This window comes from Sceloporus occidentalis, unplaced genomic scaffold, assembly GCF_023333645.1.
Source record: "Sceloporus occidentalis isolate IW3139 unplaced genomic scaffold, rSceOcc1.0.p SCAF_37, whole genome shotgun sequence".
NCBI lineage: Eukaryota > Metazoa > Chordata > Lepidosauria > Squamata > Phrynosomatidae > Sceloporus > Sceloporus occidentalis.
In genome coordinates, this window is record NW_028317017.1 from 1,656,518 (window position 1) to 1,671,985 (window position 15,468).

Below are 15,468 nucleotides of genomic sequence, written 5' to 3' on the forward strand. Positions count from 1 at the left end.
TTTTGATATAAAAACATCATGTTTCAGGTTTTGACCCACAATATAATGTGTACCCTTCATTAGGGTAGTAGTAACTCTGTGAAGTTACCACGTACCAAGAAATTCCCAATCACTACCTGTTTACTTAGTTGGGAGAGTTGGGGTTGGAGTCTAGCACATGAAGAGTCAAGAGTCAAGGTCAAGCCAGCGAAAATACCTCTTGTACTTTAGTATTGCAAGACGAATGCAAGAACCAAATATCCAGCTTAACGAATCAAGCCTAGGGTGTAGTTGTTCTCTGTTTGACATAACCTTTGTCTAAGGACTCACCTTTCTCATAAGCGATACATGAGGACATCCTTTGCTACCTCAGACCTTGGAGAGTACCACCTTTTTATCCTTCAAAGTCTATTTTCAGGTTAACTTGGCTTTTGGTAAAGTGAAAACATAATCTCATTTGTCTTCTTAGGTATGGTATCATCACTTCTTGAGTATGCAGGTACGACAGCCCTGCTATGAATGAATGACCCTCAAGTATCTGGAAAGGCTTGTGTATCTTGAAGGTAGTTCACTTACATACAGCCTGGGCTAGCTTGGTTTGGCACCGCCACGGTCGCTTTACCAACCAATAAACTGCAAACACTACACATTTTATTTTAGGATACTGCATACATTACCTCATTTATTCTCTTTGTTCCTCGGGGCCTGCATGATTTTATTTAGCTGCTTGTTGCCTTTTTTGTTCCAATTGAATTTGTCACAGCTGTTGTAACTTACATCTGTTATACCCTGGGGCACAAAAAGAATATATAATCTCTAGGGACCCAACTGCCGCAGTATCGAATTTGTTCATATCCTCACATCAGCGTTACAACACTTTGAAAAGAAACACTATGCAACGCAAAATCTGCCATATAGCCTTGCAACCCCCGTTTGTTTTTATCTCGTAAACCAGCCTATTGGATGCTGCATGACATTTACTAATGCCAATTCTGTTTTAAAGGCACAGTGCCAAATTGACTAAAACTAGATTAGTATTTTAAATTAAGTACATTCAATAGAATCCTGCTGGGTGAGGTGAGAAAGGGGTCTAAATGTGTTTAAGATACATACAATGGTGGCAGAGATTTAAAAATGAATACAGGCTACATAAGGACAGACATTTGGGTCCCTCAAAGTCACGTACCCTGGTAAAATACATTAAAACTCTGGCCTTGTTTTTATTGGTACTAATGTCCAAGAGGTGGCTTTTAAATTGCTGACCTGGTGGTATTGCACTCCAACGATATTAAATAGACTTCCCTCCTAGTCCGAAAATATGTCGGTGATGTACTTTCATACATTCATCTTATTCACAATGAAACACAACACACAAATTGCCTTTTAATTCTGCTGTTTATAAAATCCAACGTAAAAACAGATTATTTCAGGAGCTGATCTTTTCTCAGCTGAAGAGTATGAGATGTACCTTACCACATGGTTCCTCTGGCTAGGTGTTGTGGCACCTAGATGCCATAGATAAAATGGGTCCATCTGTAAAAAGCGTTTACCAAAGGCTTACTGTACTGTATATATCACTCCTGCCTCTTCCTCACCAAAAAAACTAAATTTACAATCTTGGACATACTAGGTTGCATGCTAGCAACTTGGTTTATGAACATTTCTTAAGAACGTAAGTCAAAGTTGTGTCAGACAAATGGACCTTGAGCAACAGCAACTACCATTAGCTCAGTTAAAGTCATCAGCTTTGGCCCTAAGATTATCTCTCATATTACTAATGTTTATCTGCACCTAACACATATACATAGTCTGGACCTATGGGTCCATTTGTGAAAACTATTGTTAACTCCATAAGCAATATCAGAACCTGTACATTGGAGAAGGGTTTGTATAATGACATATAAATTAAATACCAAGTGCTTTCTCAGTTGCAGCGGGAACAATTTTGCACAGGCACTAGAGAATGAAATCGGGATCTCAGTATTGAGGTTCCCAATACTGCTGTCCAGAAAAGCGGGACATAGGTAGAGCTTGGCAGGACAGAGAGAGGCAAAATCATGACTGTCCCACGCAAAGCAGGACAGTTGGAAGGATTGCTTACTTCATTGGCACCAGTTGGGCTTAAAGCACCAGGGTAGGCCCGCCAAGAATTTGCCCACGTATTAATGCAGCCCTGTGCAAGACCTATACACACCTTCTACCAAGACATGCTCATTGGAGTTTGCCCTTGATAATGCAGAGTGTGATCAGAAAGCTAAAATGTTCAAGTCTACTGAAAACTCCTTCTTAAGAGAATACAGCCCAAGCATTTGCTTACATTATCACAGCAATACAACTCTCCACCTCATACAGGGAGCACATAAACATAATTACGGATGCACCAGAGATGGCACGCAACTTCTGTATTACATCAGCTAATAATTACATTTAAGCTAAAGGAATGAAGAAAAAATATGCATCCTACCATAAAATCTAGAGACGTTGGTGTGTCAAAAATTGAATACTTAGGCTTCTTGCAGTCCTGACACTTTATAAATTAGTTTGTGCGAGGCTGGGGCAGGCAGAATCACTAGACTGAATCAGATAGCTGTGCTGATACAGAAGAAGTGGGTGTCCTTGAGTGAAAAGAAGAGGGAGATACAGAGTTTTGAAGCTGGTTCAAAAGTATACATTTTACTTCTGAACCAAATATTAAAATTACAGCTGCTTTACCTAGTTTGTTCATGTGGCCCATGTGTAAAGTATGCTATTACTTTAATGAGAGACTTGTACTCTACCGAGAGAGTGCTACATAAGGCTCCCAAGCAGAAGTGGTAGAGGTTGGTACAGTAAGGGAATTTAAACATGCATGGGACAGGCATATGGGTATCCTGAATCTAAGATGAGGCCAATGATTTATTAAAGTTTCAGTCTTTACAGTAAGAAAAGCAGGCAGACTGGATGGCCTTAATATGGATGCTGGGGAAGTCCTGTGGATGCAATCTGGGTTTAGGGTTTCCATACATTCTTTATTTGATCTATACCTTCAATGATAGTATAGTAGGTTGAAAAAAAGACTTCAGTCCATCAAGTTCAACCATTCACACATTCCACTTCTAAAGTTCTAAAGTTGCTCCAAAAGAAGGCAAAAAAACCCTACTTGGTTAGATTACTTACTGGATCAACTTGCTAAAACTACACTTTAACAGTTGTAGCCCTTTATGTTATGCTGAACCAGAAAAGCATCCAGACCTTTCTTAAAAATAAGGACAAAGGGCAACATCTTCGCGGGGGGAATTGCCCAAAAAGTCGATCTACACCCTCCCCCGTTTTGTGGCAAAGGGGCTGCCACCCCCTGGACCTGCTCCCCAAGCCTAGTCAGCCAAGGCCATAATATGTCACTGGCTATGTGCCTTAATGACACAAATCTATACACCAAGTGCACTGGGAGGGAGTATATTTTGCAGTATAAAAGATAAATCATGAGTGTAGGAACCCCAATAATCAATATTTGGAAGGCTAAGATGTTTTGAGAAAATAATCAATTTTCTCTTAACTATTGCATTATTTCTAGCCAATACTGTAGATAAGTTCACACACATACACATGTGGCTCTTTCAGCTATAGATGTTTGCACTTATGATCAATTGTTTTCCAGCAGTTCTAGCATATAGTGTTTTGGATGAGCATCCGATGCAACCACTGTGAACTGGCAGCATATATTAACATTCATGAAACCGCATGTGCTGAAACTTAATGAGAGCCTTTTAGTGGATTTTCTACCCTGCCTATTTCCACTTGTATTTCGCATCAGAACTTCCCAGATAAAACCTTCATGAATATTAATACATCTGGATTTCCTGACTCTGATAAATAGGCACTTGAATGCTTTACAATTCACTCATCTAAATGTATCTCTCTCCGAGGAGTGCAATAAAGTGAGGGGAAGGGCTGTTCACACCTGCCCATCCATGTTTCCTACAGTTTACTTTCTTAAGGTGCAACAATAGAATTCTGCTATAGTGATCGGCGTAGTGATAAGAATTTGAGAGAGATTTACAAAGAAAGGATTGGATGAATCTTAAACAGACAAAGGTTAGGGGGCTTTTCTGCATGTAAAGAAAGGGGGATTCTGCAGAGAGATAATAGAAAAGACTGAGGGAAAGGCAGAAATGATGAGATAAGAAACATATGAAGGGGGAGGATAGGGAGGCTGGAAAGACTACGAGATTGTACAAGCTGCTAAGAGACAAGATGATTATAAAGCAAAGACTAGGTCCTTATGGACTAGGGTTATAATTATGGTTAATACTCCCCAGTTCCTTGCAGAAGCAAAGCATCACAATTGAGGTAACGGCTCCACTTGCCTTTCTTTCACGCCCACTGTTGTGGAGAGGAGTATTAAATAGAAAGAGGAGGATTTTCTCAAAGTGCATCAGACACAGCACTTCGACTCATAAGGCAGAAGCACGAGCTTCTAAATGAGACCTCGGCACGGTACCATACTTCTCATACTGGAAGCTATGCCAGAAAACACAAGAATCCTGTATACAAATGAGACCGTTGTGAAAATGCTATAGAGAAGACTAGAACCAAAAGTCGTATGAGCTGAAGAATCAGAAATCAGTGACATAGAAGATCACTCTCTACTTTGAGGCGAAACTGGGATAACTGACTGAGGTATTTTTGGCAAAGTCGATATATGTCATTTGACATACCAACAATAACCGTTTAGGTAAGTAAATATACCCTATAGTATGTAGAGGTCTTATTCAGTGATAGTACAAGCAATGCATGTGTTTTTTAATCCATCTCAGAGAATTCATCATGTATCAAGAGCAAACTTGAACCAGGTACAACTATTAGCACTGAGAGGAATTTGGGACGTAGTTTACAGAAGTTTGGAGAGATGTCTGTTTCAACTCTCTCATATCACTAGACATTATGAGAGGCAAACCCTTGAAAATGTATCTTGCAGAAATTGGCATAATACACAGGGGAAGCCAGCCTTATTATTTCTGAAGGACATTTTACTAAATGCCCCATTAGTGACAATGACAAGCCTTGTCACAGACATGTTACCTACCCTTCATAATACATCAATCGGTGAGGTGACCTTCAATACATTTCCCATCTACATGTATATTACACAGGACCAGCTTGTTTTTTCTTTCACAAGTGGTTCAGGGGTTTGACCCTCAAAATTCTTAGTAAAGTCAAGAAGCTGAAATGTTCAACTCATCAGCAAGAATATTACCAGATTACAGTGGCAAAACTATTAACCCAAATAGATGGTTATGGACCATTCACCAAGTTATACTGTTGTTAAGTACCGCAGGTCTGATCCAGCTCAGTCACAACAACCCCATTTTGTACATCTGGCTTTAAATGTATTTCAATTTCTTCTTGTTTTTATTCCTAAAACTCCCAATAGGACTAGCACTGAACTCAAAGGGTTAAGGTATTCATTTTGATTACAGCTCACTTAGGGACAGATTAAATAAGCAATTACATTAGCTACCTTGCAGTTCATTAATTTGATTGAGCCGTAATAGATGCATTCACATTGCTTTGAGAAATGCCCCAGCGTTTATACAGAATAGTGATTCCAACTGCACTCGGTGGCAGATGGGCTTATCATGATCTCTCCTGCAATGACTGAATAGTTAAAGTGAAACTGTCACCTAAACAGCATGCAACAGAACTTGGAAAAGGAATGGTGCTTCATTCATGCTAAATGCAATGTATTAGCGTTCACTCTGGTACAGTAATGGATAGTATGTCCTCACTATGAAACATTCACTCATTAGGTAATCAACATGACATGTCTGCTATTCACCCCTATACATCATTTTGAAGGAGGTCTCTTTATGCAGGAAAACACTTCTTCTGCAAGAAAGTGCCCTTTTTGAATGCCTATTTGAAAATGCCCTTTTTTCCCAGGACCAGGATGGAAAATCTACGTCGTATACAAACTACAGATGAAGAAGATGGAAAACATGTGCCTTTCAAAGACCTTACTCCAGATGTGGTATATATGAAAGTGAAAGAAGGTAGCAAAATCCGCAATCTCATTGGCTATGCAATGGCTCACATGGGATCAAAGAGTTTGGGACAGATAGTCTTCGGTGCCTATGGTCGGGCAGTGACTAAAGCTATTACTTGTGTAGAAATACTGAAGAGGCAAGTTGGAGGACTTCATCAGGTCACCAAGTTGCAGTATAAGTTCCTGCAAGAGGTCTGGGAGCAGAAAGGACCAAATGTCAAAAACCCAGCACCATGCCTCACTGTACATAAGAGTTATCCTTCTATTTCTATACTCCTGTCCAAAGTACCACTTGATCCCCAGGAAGATGGGTATCAACCACCTCAGCCTATACCTCAAACGCAAAGTTTAAAGAAGGCCTTTGTGGATCATGACAAACATGTAAATTCCAAAAGGAAAAAAGCACATGAAAGTGTGGAAGATGGTAATGGGTGAGACTGACTTTCAAGATGGTTTCCACACTAATACATTAAGAGAAACCATGGCGTAATCTCTGTGAATGAGCAGCATCTACTTCAAAATCTTGTACAAGTCACATTGGCATGCATGGAAAGGAAACATGTGGCATCATAAGTTATTGCAGCCATAATTCCCTCTTAGTTTTGGACTAGTCTGTTATTTCTGAATTCCTGTTGTCTCATTGACTGGTGAGATACATTTTTGGACTTGGATATGATGTAACTGACTCTATACTGGTCACACAAGTCACCTTTAATAACATATAGACATGTCTAAGGCAATGCTCCTGTGGTTGCACTTTGTGCCACGTAGCTTTTTGGTGATGCAGGTGAAAATGTCTGTGTTTCTTGTACTGTGTATGTCTTTAGTGAGCACCGGATGAGTCTAAGACGGTACCCGATAAAAATAAATTAACTAGGATATACCTAAATAGGCAAAATAACCCATAATCACTATTTGCTAGTTCATGTTGGGCAGGTTAGTATTAATGGTTGTCATTGGACTCTGCCTGCTTGTATATACTGCTGTTCTGTACAGTTACATAACAAATGTATGATATGCCTGATTAGTGTTAATGTTATTGAGACAAATGGTGGGTTTTATGTGTATTGTTTGTAGGGTCTTGGTGCAGTTTTGGATACATAAACACTAGTAAAGAGTACTCATCCTGATTTGTTAGGAAGACTAAATACAATTTTTTGTAAAGTCCATGCATTACGAATTTGATGGTAAAGCTTAAGTCATGTTGGAACTGATTTTTTCACATTTCTGGATCTAAGATATATGTATATATACTATAATCTCACACTAAAACTCAAATGGCTATAATATTAAGAGGGCACCTACTAAACTGACTGCAAATCTAAATGATCTCTGAATTATTGTATAATTTGAAGATACGGGTAAAATGTCTCCTGAAAAAGATAATCCTGCTGAAAAAATGCTTTTATGTGAATGAAAAATAATTTTCTTCCTAGTTTTCATATACTAAAATGTTAAAAAGTATATCTCTGTAAAATTATTTCTGGAGCCTGATAGGTAATGAATACAAGTACTGATGCTTTCCTCAGATAATGTACTTTAACACAGATATAATACATTTAAAACAAATAACAAGAGGTGTATCACAAAATGCCAGGTATCTTGAAGACCTGTCTGAGGAAGCCCCCTGTTGTTCTACCCACAAGTATACCCTAAGCACAGCAAGCCCAGACTAAACATTGTGCCACCAAGCACATCATCCCCAAGATACAATAACACCTTACTTTGCAAACAAATAATCTCCAAATAAAATACTATACTCATTATATTTGTAAACCTTATTGCTTACTATACTATGTCAAATGCCAGATGCTTGTTAATTTTGAAGGTCTGACAAAAAGAGACGATCATCACTGTTGTTGAAGGCATCTTGTCCATAAAGTTGTTCTGAGTCTGGAAGCACTGATTGCTTTTTATTCTGGTACATATTATGTCTTAGTTGTGGAGACATTATGTAAAATCTGGCCACCAAAAAGTTTCTAGGAAATTCTCAATTCTACAGGGCACCTTCGGCAGTAATAAGCTGTACAATGGTCCAATGGCAAACATGCTCTAGGTGGCCCTAACATGTGTGACCTAGCAGAGGAGCATGGAATTCTATGGTGGTGTTGTCACTTATGTTCTTTTCATGGCTGCATTATATACTAACGAGACCGATTTTCCTTTAAAAATACAATATGTTACTGGACCAGTCTGTTAGACAAATATAATCTGCTGAAGCAGAATAACAGACTCAGGGGAAATGTAAAGAAATAATATTGTCAAAAAAGTGAGAGATTAAGGAAAAGGCAGACATGATGGAGTCCCCTGTACATTAAGTTAACATATCCAAATATCATATAGGACCTGGGGCCTTCAACAGTTAGGAAAAGGACAAATTGCACAAAACAATTGGTACATATACTGTCACAATCATTATTTAAACATACCCTCAACATTCCTTCTTCCAATCTCATCTGGAAATTGTGTTTTTTCCTTTTGGGGGGTGGAATGGACATTTTAGTCCTCTATCACTACAACTGTGTGAGGCATTAGACGCTTGAGTTCACTAAGAGCCTGTGGCCTGCAGTCCTTCATTACTAGAGCTGCGACTCCTGTGACAGAGCTGCTGTCAGCGTTATTGATGATGGTGTCAGCTGGGTCCAATCTCACAGATTTCCTCCCGCTTCACTTGCCCTCTGGCTACCTCAAACATTTACTTTTAACCCTATCATTAGAGCAGTGATTGCAATTGTGGGCTTGCAAATTGAAAACAGTAGTGCTAGGACAATGTCCAAATCAAAGTAGTCTTTACAGAAGAACTGAAGATCTAAAATTGTGACTGGTACACTTATTGGAGCCACATTCCTTGTAGCTCTTCAACAGTTACTGTACAATGGTCTAGGGAACTTAGTCAAAGGGAGATGCATACAACTAATATTAATGTCTTGACAACATTGAGGTTGTGATCGAATATCCTTTATGCTCTTTTCTTCATTAATCAATGTATGCCTGTATCTGTGTAGGACACTTGTCGCTCTATTTGCCTTCCTTTGCTGGACCAGGGAGCTGTTGTATCTAGGTCATTGTGCCCCAAGGTTTGCCTTTTTGGATTACACCTCTCATTAATACAATATCATTTTAAGCTTCTAACATGTGTGAAACTCTTCACAAAATCATAAAGTTTGATGCAAGCTATTGTGGATCAAACATCATGGAAAAACAGTGCCATAGATTCACTTGTGTGACAATTTAAACATATTGGTATGTATTATATATTCAGCATAGACATATGACCCAAGGTGTGGAAACGTTAGAGGAACACCGTACAGGCGTGCCCCACATTAACGTACACAATGGGATCCAGAGCACGTATATAAAACAAAAATGTACTACCTTCTTTCGTTTATTTTTGTTTTTTGCATGCACTGCAATCATCAGTTCATTTATATACAATGTATTTCTAATAGGCCAGGGGCATGGGCAGGATGCAGGTCGATGATATCTGTGCAAGCACATTGAAGCATAGAGACCCAGTGCTGCAGAATAACAGATGTTGCAGTAGCCCAGTAAGGGATCATTGTTTTACAGAAAGGTAATGTGCTTCATTGATTCCTTAAGAAGTATATATGAGGGGGCATGACTGTGTCGTTAAACGCAATGCACACAAACAAGCACACATAAACCTTATGTTTTATCTTGTGCAGCCTGCAAGTAGATATGGTTTTATGAGTGTCTGTAAAAGTAATCCTGTGCACACCATAAAGACGGGAGAAGTATTTTTATATTTGCTCATACGAAGCACTGGGCTGCACTGTGCTATGTAAAGTAGAAAGCGGTCATAGCCCTCAGCAGTTACATATCAATATATTGTTACCGACACCCAAAGTGGTAAAATGTTAACAAAATATGAAAGCAACACACATCCTCAGTAGCATTCATTAGGAACGACAGACCCAAATTCCTATGTGGGAGCTGGAATGAGTGTATCACAGGGTCCTACAGCCCTAAATGTCCCAATAATTAATAAATACCCAAACCAAGCAGTTGGATGAAGGTCTGGGGTTAGGGGAGATGGCATCACCTTTGCTAAAGGTTGCTCTGTTGGACAATCTAGCTCCCATTTGTACTCCTTACTCAAAGGGCCAGTTAGATCTGAGATCTTTCCTAACAGCAGGCAGAGCGTCAGTATAGAATGTCCAACGAGAAGACGGCTGCAGGTTAGGGCAGCACCCAAGCAATATATACTGTTCTTATAATATAAAAATTGGCCCAAGATTACTTGCTCGAGATAATCCCCTAAAGTTTTTTCTTTGTAAAATGTCCTACTTAGTCAGAGGAGGGGCTACTACTACAAGAATACATTAGAATAACTGAAAACATGTTTCTATATTAAAATAATTATTCTTTTTAGATTCACTACTTAGTTGCGTTATTTTAACTCACATTTTTAAAATCATGTAAATAATTTCAGCTCTGAAGGGGATTCTAGTTCGGAAGGCTCACTTTGGCTCATTTATTTCCTATGCTACACCTACAAAGTCTTCTACACAATCCAGTCCAGACACAGCCATGGAAAGTGTTGCCACCAGAAAAAGTGGTAAAATGTTAATAAAGGACATCAAAATGGCTCTGGCCCATGATATAAATTGAAGGGTTTTACAGCAAGTAAAGCAATAGGAAAGCTGTATTGGATAAACAGTTCTTTTTTCCATGTCCATCAAAAAAATATTGAATTTTTTATTCAAGACTTTACAGAGGCACAAATATATTAATCATCAGTCTTATCATACCTAACAGCCATATGCAGTAAAAACAAAAACTAGACCGTCATCCACAATCTCCTTAACCATTTTCCTTTTTATTGTAGGTGAAAGGAGACCACAGATTGTCCATCCAGCATGAGATAAAAAGCATATCCCTTGTAAAAGGCTTGATACAGTATTAAAATAACATAACCCAATAAACCATTAATAACAATCAGCCTGCCTTTACATCTCACTGACTTTCCATATGTTTTACCCCTGCCAGAGATTAATAAACAGTAAAGTCTGCTTTATTTTCTTCCTCTGTAAAACTAAGGAGTGAAAGGAGATAAGGGATTACGAGAAGAGGATGAGCCCGGTCTGATTATTAGACCAGAAGACAATTGTTTATTGGAGAATACATCCCTGTTCACAGCTGCTGTGGGGAGATAGGGGGATAGAGATTTTAATCCGATTCCCGATTAGCCTCTACGTTTTATTGTGCGCCAGGCCTTGGAGGACATTGCAAACATACAATACCTCACTGTCTTTGAAAACGTGAGATCGCAGAAGCTGCATAATACAGATTACATTGGAACAGTCTCGCAGCCCACAAATATTTACAGCCAAAAGGCTGTGATCTTTTACATTACTAACAAAAATAAATAGATTTTTTTATGTACTTACAAAAAAAAAAAGCACTAGTGCAAAAATTTTCTAACTTTTTTTTTAACACTGGGTTAGATTCCATCTAAAACTAAATAAAATCTAGAGAGGGTTGTTTCAAAGGGCTTGCAGCGTTGGTAAACTAACTACCCACATAGTTGCATACCAAGTAGAACTATTCAATCCGTCTGGACGATTTGCTTCACTGATCTCTAAGTCAAGGGGCAGCATTAATACCCCTTTAAGACTAGCTGGCTTATCCACCAAGTTCATCCCTTGTGAAAGTTTAGTTTTGCTTCTACTAGGTATGTATTGTATGTTCAACCCTGGAGTAATGTATTGCATCCCAGGTTAATGCCCTGTAATTCCATTTTAAACACTAAATATTTAAAATTGACAGCAATATTTTGATCACAATAACGTTTAGGTCTTATACACTTTAATGGACTGACTTCTCGTAGTGTGGACAATAGGTCACAGATTTCTCCACAGCATTACACAGCTGACATTTACCTGCTCCTTCATTGTAATTATGCTTAAATTGCAAAACAGAGAACAAAATGTATTTATAAATAGCTGTATTTCATAAAAAGAGGACCTTTGGTTGCCCCTAGGTAGCCATAATCTCAGCTAATTGGCTTTTATTTCAGACATAAGAAAGAGCTTGTTTAGATAAAGATTCTGCTGACCTAAGCAAATTATTATTTTGGTGCCAACCTCAATTTTGTCACGCGCGCCGCGGCTCCTACCTCTGACGCCAGGGCTGCCTCGCCTGGTCCCGACTCCTCCGTCGCTGCGGTCCCCGCCGTGCGCACACGGCAGTGTCGCGGTCCCGCCTCCTCCACCTCGGCCGGGATCGCGCCTCCACGCCGTGGACGCGCTGGCACGTCCCCCGACGGGAACGCGGTTATGACGCGACGAAGGTCCGCGTCGAATGTACCGCAGCGTACGCAATTTACGCAGCGTGCGCAACACAGCAGTTTGTAATTAAATCACCTATTTAAACCCCATTCTTTTCTCCAGTCTTCACCCATTCAAAGTGTTATGCTTTTTGGGTGTGCTGGTTTCTCTATATTATCTCGATTTCCTTGTGTACCGACCTTTGCCTGTTTTTGACCACGATTCTTGCTGCCTGCCTACGACCTCGGACCTGTTTACCCGTTTTGCTCCTATTCTGCCTGCCTCGACCTCGGATACGTTTGACCTCGCTGCCTGCCTTTGCAATTTTGATTACGGACTGTATACTGGACTTCTCCACAGTGCATATCTGCATAGTAGGATCCTTCCTCTCTCCCTGACCCCGTGACAAATTTATTTGATTAAAAATCTATGTTTTTGGCACCATTGAACTCCAAAAAAGTATACCTTGACTATTGGCGCTATAGGTTGCTTAGCACAGTTTTATCTACTGTCTGTGACACCTTTGGCTTCAGTAAGCATCACATCACAATGCAGTGTCATAATTTAGGGCCAGTTTTGTGATGGTTTTTTGGGGGGGGATATTAGAATTGATATGTTGTACAGGATGGGCATGGCCAGCAAGCCAGGGATACTAATGCTAATAAGTGCATCTACCGGCCAATGGCATAGGTATATAACGTGCTTGGCTCAAGTGCTGCGGCTACATCACAGGCATTGCATTTATTCTCAACCGATGATATCTTTTTAATAGTCCTCCTTACAGAGACTGTTTTAAGCTGTGGACATACTTAGTCTTGGTATACTTACACTTTGTGCACTACATCTCTTGATTAAATTCAACCCGGAAGCACAATTTTATAAGGCAATATGAACATGGTTTAAAACTGTCAGGTACGGTCACATGAATTGTCATCTGCCCTGTGCATATCCTGCCTCGTCCATTAAAATTTGAGTTTCAAAGGGTTAAGTAAAATGAACAAGTAGCGGCATAAGGTAAACCACAGATCCTATGTACAAGGGACACGACATCTTCATCTGGCCTTCAACAAACAGACCCAAGTGTGATGATTCAGAGGCACTGAGGCATTAAAGCTGTTGTTACAGAAAGACTCATCAGACTCCAAATCAACATAACTGCAAGGAAAATTGGTGTGCAATCCAAAAATCATAGGATTTGTGCACAGAGCATTTTTGTCATATTTTGATTAGAAAAAAATGCACATATCAATGGATGTTTTGATTTAGAGCTTCTGCAACCACATGCCATCTATTACAAACTAGTTATTAGAATATGTTTTTACACATGTTCTGTTTTTTATAAAAACCCTCTGCTTTATATATTCATACGTTTTGTTCCTGAGCGTCATAGAGGAATACAAAAACAGCAATGTTGCAAATGCTGTTGGAAATGTGACATCTTTTTTAAACTGAAATTATGTTTTTAGGCATTCTAAAAACAACAGTTGATGTGATTAATGACTAAAAGTATCATTCTTACCAACCTGCTAGTAAACTATTGGCTGGGTCTAATTGCCAACATCTTTCCATTTTCAGCAGGGTTAGTTGGTGAGATGTGAAGTAGGAGCTGTCAATGGTTGGCTCAAGCAACCTGCATCATTGTACGAAGACAAAACAAAGAAACCGGAATCAGCAGGTGAGAACAACAATATTGAGCTATAAAAAATATATTATTATTATCTGTTATTCATAGCTCAAACAGATTACGCAGCACAGTACCAGAGCCATAGCTAGCTCCTTTTTTCAGCATATTTAAAAAGGTTAAAAATAAATTGAGGTCTGATTCTGAACCTTCCCAAATAAAGAAGAGATTATAAATATATATATATATATATATATATATATATATATATATACACACACAGTGCTGTATAAGTATTCTTTCAAAAATAGACATGTTAATAGTTTAGTTTTATCATTTAACAGAATGCAAAGTGAGTGAATTCAAATCAATATTTTGTGTGACCATCGTTTGCCTTTAAAGCAGGATCCATTCTTCTAGGTACACTTGCACACAGTTTTTTAAGGAACTCGGCAGGTAGGCTTTTCCAAACATCTTGGAGAACAAACCTTCTGTGGATTTAAGCAGCCTCAGTTTCTTTTCTTTCTTTATGAAATCCCATACAGAGTCGATGATGTTAAGCGGGCTCTGTAGGGACCATACCGTCACTTCCAGGACTCCTTGTTCTTCTTTACGCTGGATATAGCTCTTAATGACTTTGGCTGTATTATTGGTATGATTGTCATGCTGGAGAATAAATTTGGGGCCAATCAGATGCCTCCCGGAAGGTATAGCATGATGGATCTGCCTATACTTCTCAGTGTTAAGGGGATAATTAATCCTGACTAAATCCCGAACCCTTTTTGACGGAGGGCAGACCCAAACTTGCAAGGGAACCTCCACCATGCTTTACGGTTGCCTGCAAACACTCATTCTTATACTCATTCAAATTGTGACTCATTGGTCCAGAGCACCTGCTGCCATTTTTCTTCCTAGTAAAGTCGCTTGGTCTTGTTTACACATCGAAAGGCGCTTTGGGCGCAAGTCTTCCATAAAGACCACCTCTAACCCGACTTCTCCGGACAGTAGAATGCAATCATTTTGTCACCAATGCATTACTAACACTTGGGAATCAGTGGTTCACTTTGGTTTGTGGAAGCCAATAGAAAAGGGGTTTATTCACTAAAGTGGGATTGGCATAGTTTCAACATCTTAAATTCACTGTTCACAACCCTGGTCAATTTCTATGCAAGACTGGCTGGTGCTGGTCCAGCATAATTCATAGCTCAATGTAGTAACTTTCAGGAACTTCTACTGATTTAAATCTGCTTTATACAGAAGCATCCAAACTACTCTTGGGCCAGAAACAGACTGAGGTTGGCCCTTCATAATATAAATGGAAGTAGGTGAGATGAACCTAAAGTTCAGCGAGTCAGCAAGTCCTTCTTTAGTGAATAAACTCTAATTCTGTTCTCCAAGACAAGCGTGATGATCACTTTAACTTCCAGCATGTGGCGCTACATATAGCTGCCCTGGTTTATCTGTGCATCTCATCTCTATGGTCATCATGTTCATACTACGCTCCTCCCACTTTTCCCCTTGTCCGTCTGTTCTCTCTGTGCTGGCGCGTGGCT

General features: G+C 39.4%; 1 protein-coding gene across 1 annotated transcript; it reads left to right on the plus strand.

Annotated features, from left to right (window-relative positions):
* The first annotated feature begins 5,908 nt into the window (after positions 1–5,908).
* Positions 5,909–6,439, plus strand: LOC149297687 (ribonuclease P protein subunit p25-like). The gene has a single exon (XM_089488166.1). It carries the CDS (start codon positions 5,909–5,911, stop codon positions 6,437–6,439), a length of 531 nt encoding a protein of 176 aa, XP_089344292.1.
* The last annotated feature ends 9,029 nt before the right edge of the window (positions 6,440–15,468 follow it).

Excerpts from the sequence above, each read along its gene's own strand:
- LOC149297687 (XM_089488166.1), top strand. The coding sequence starts at position 5,909 with ATGGAAAATCTACGTCGTATACAAACTACAGATGAAGAAGATGGAAAA.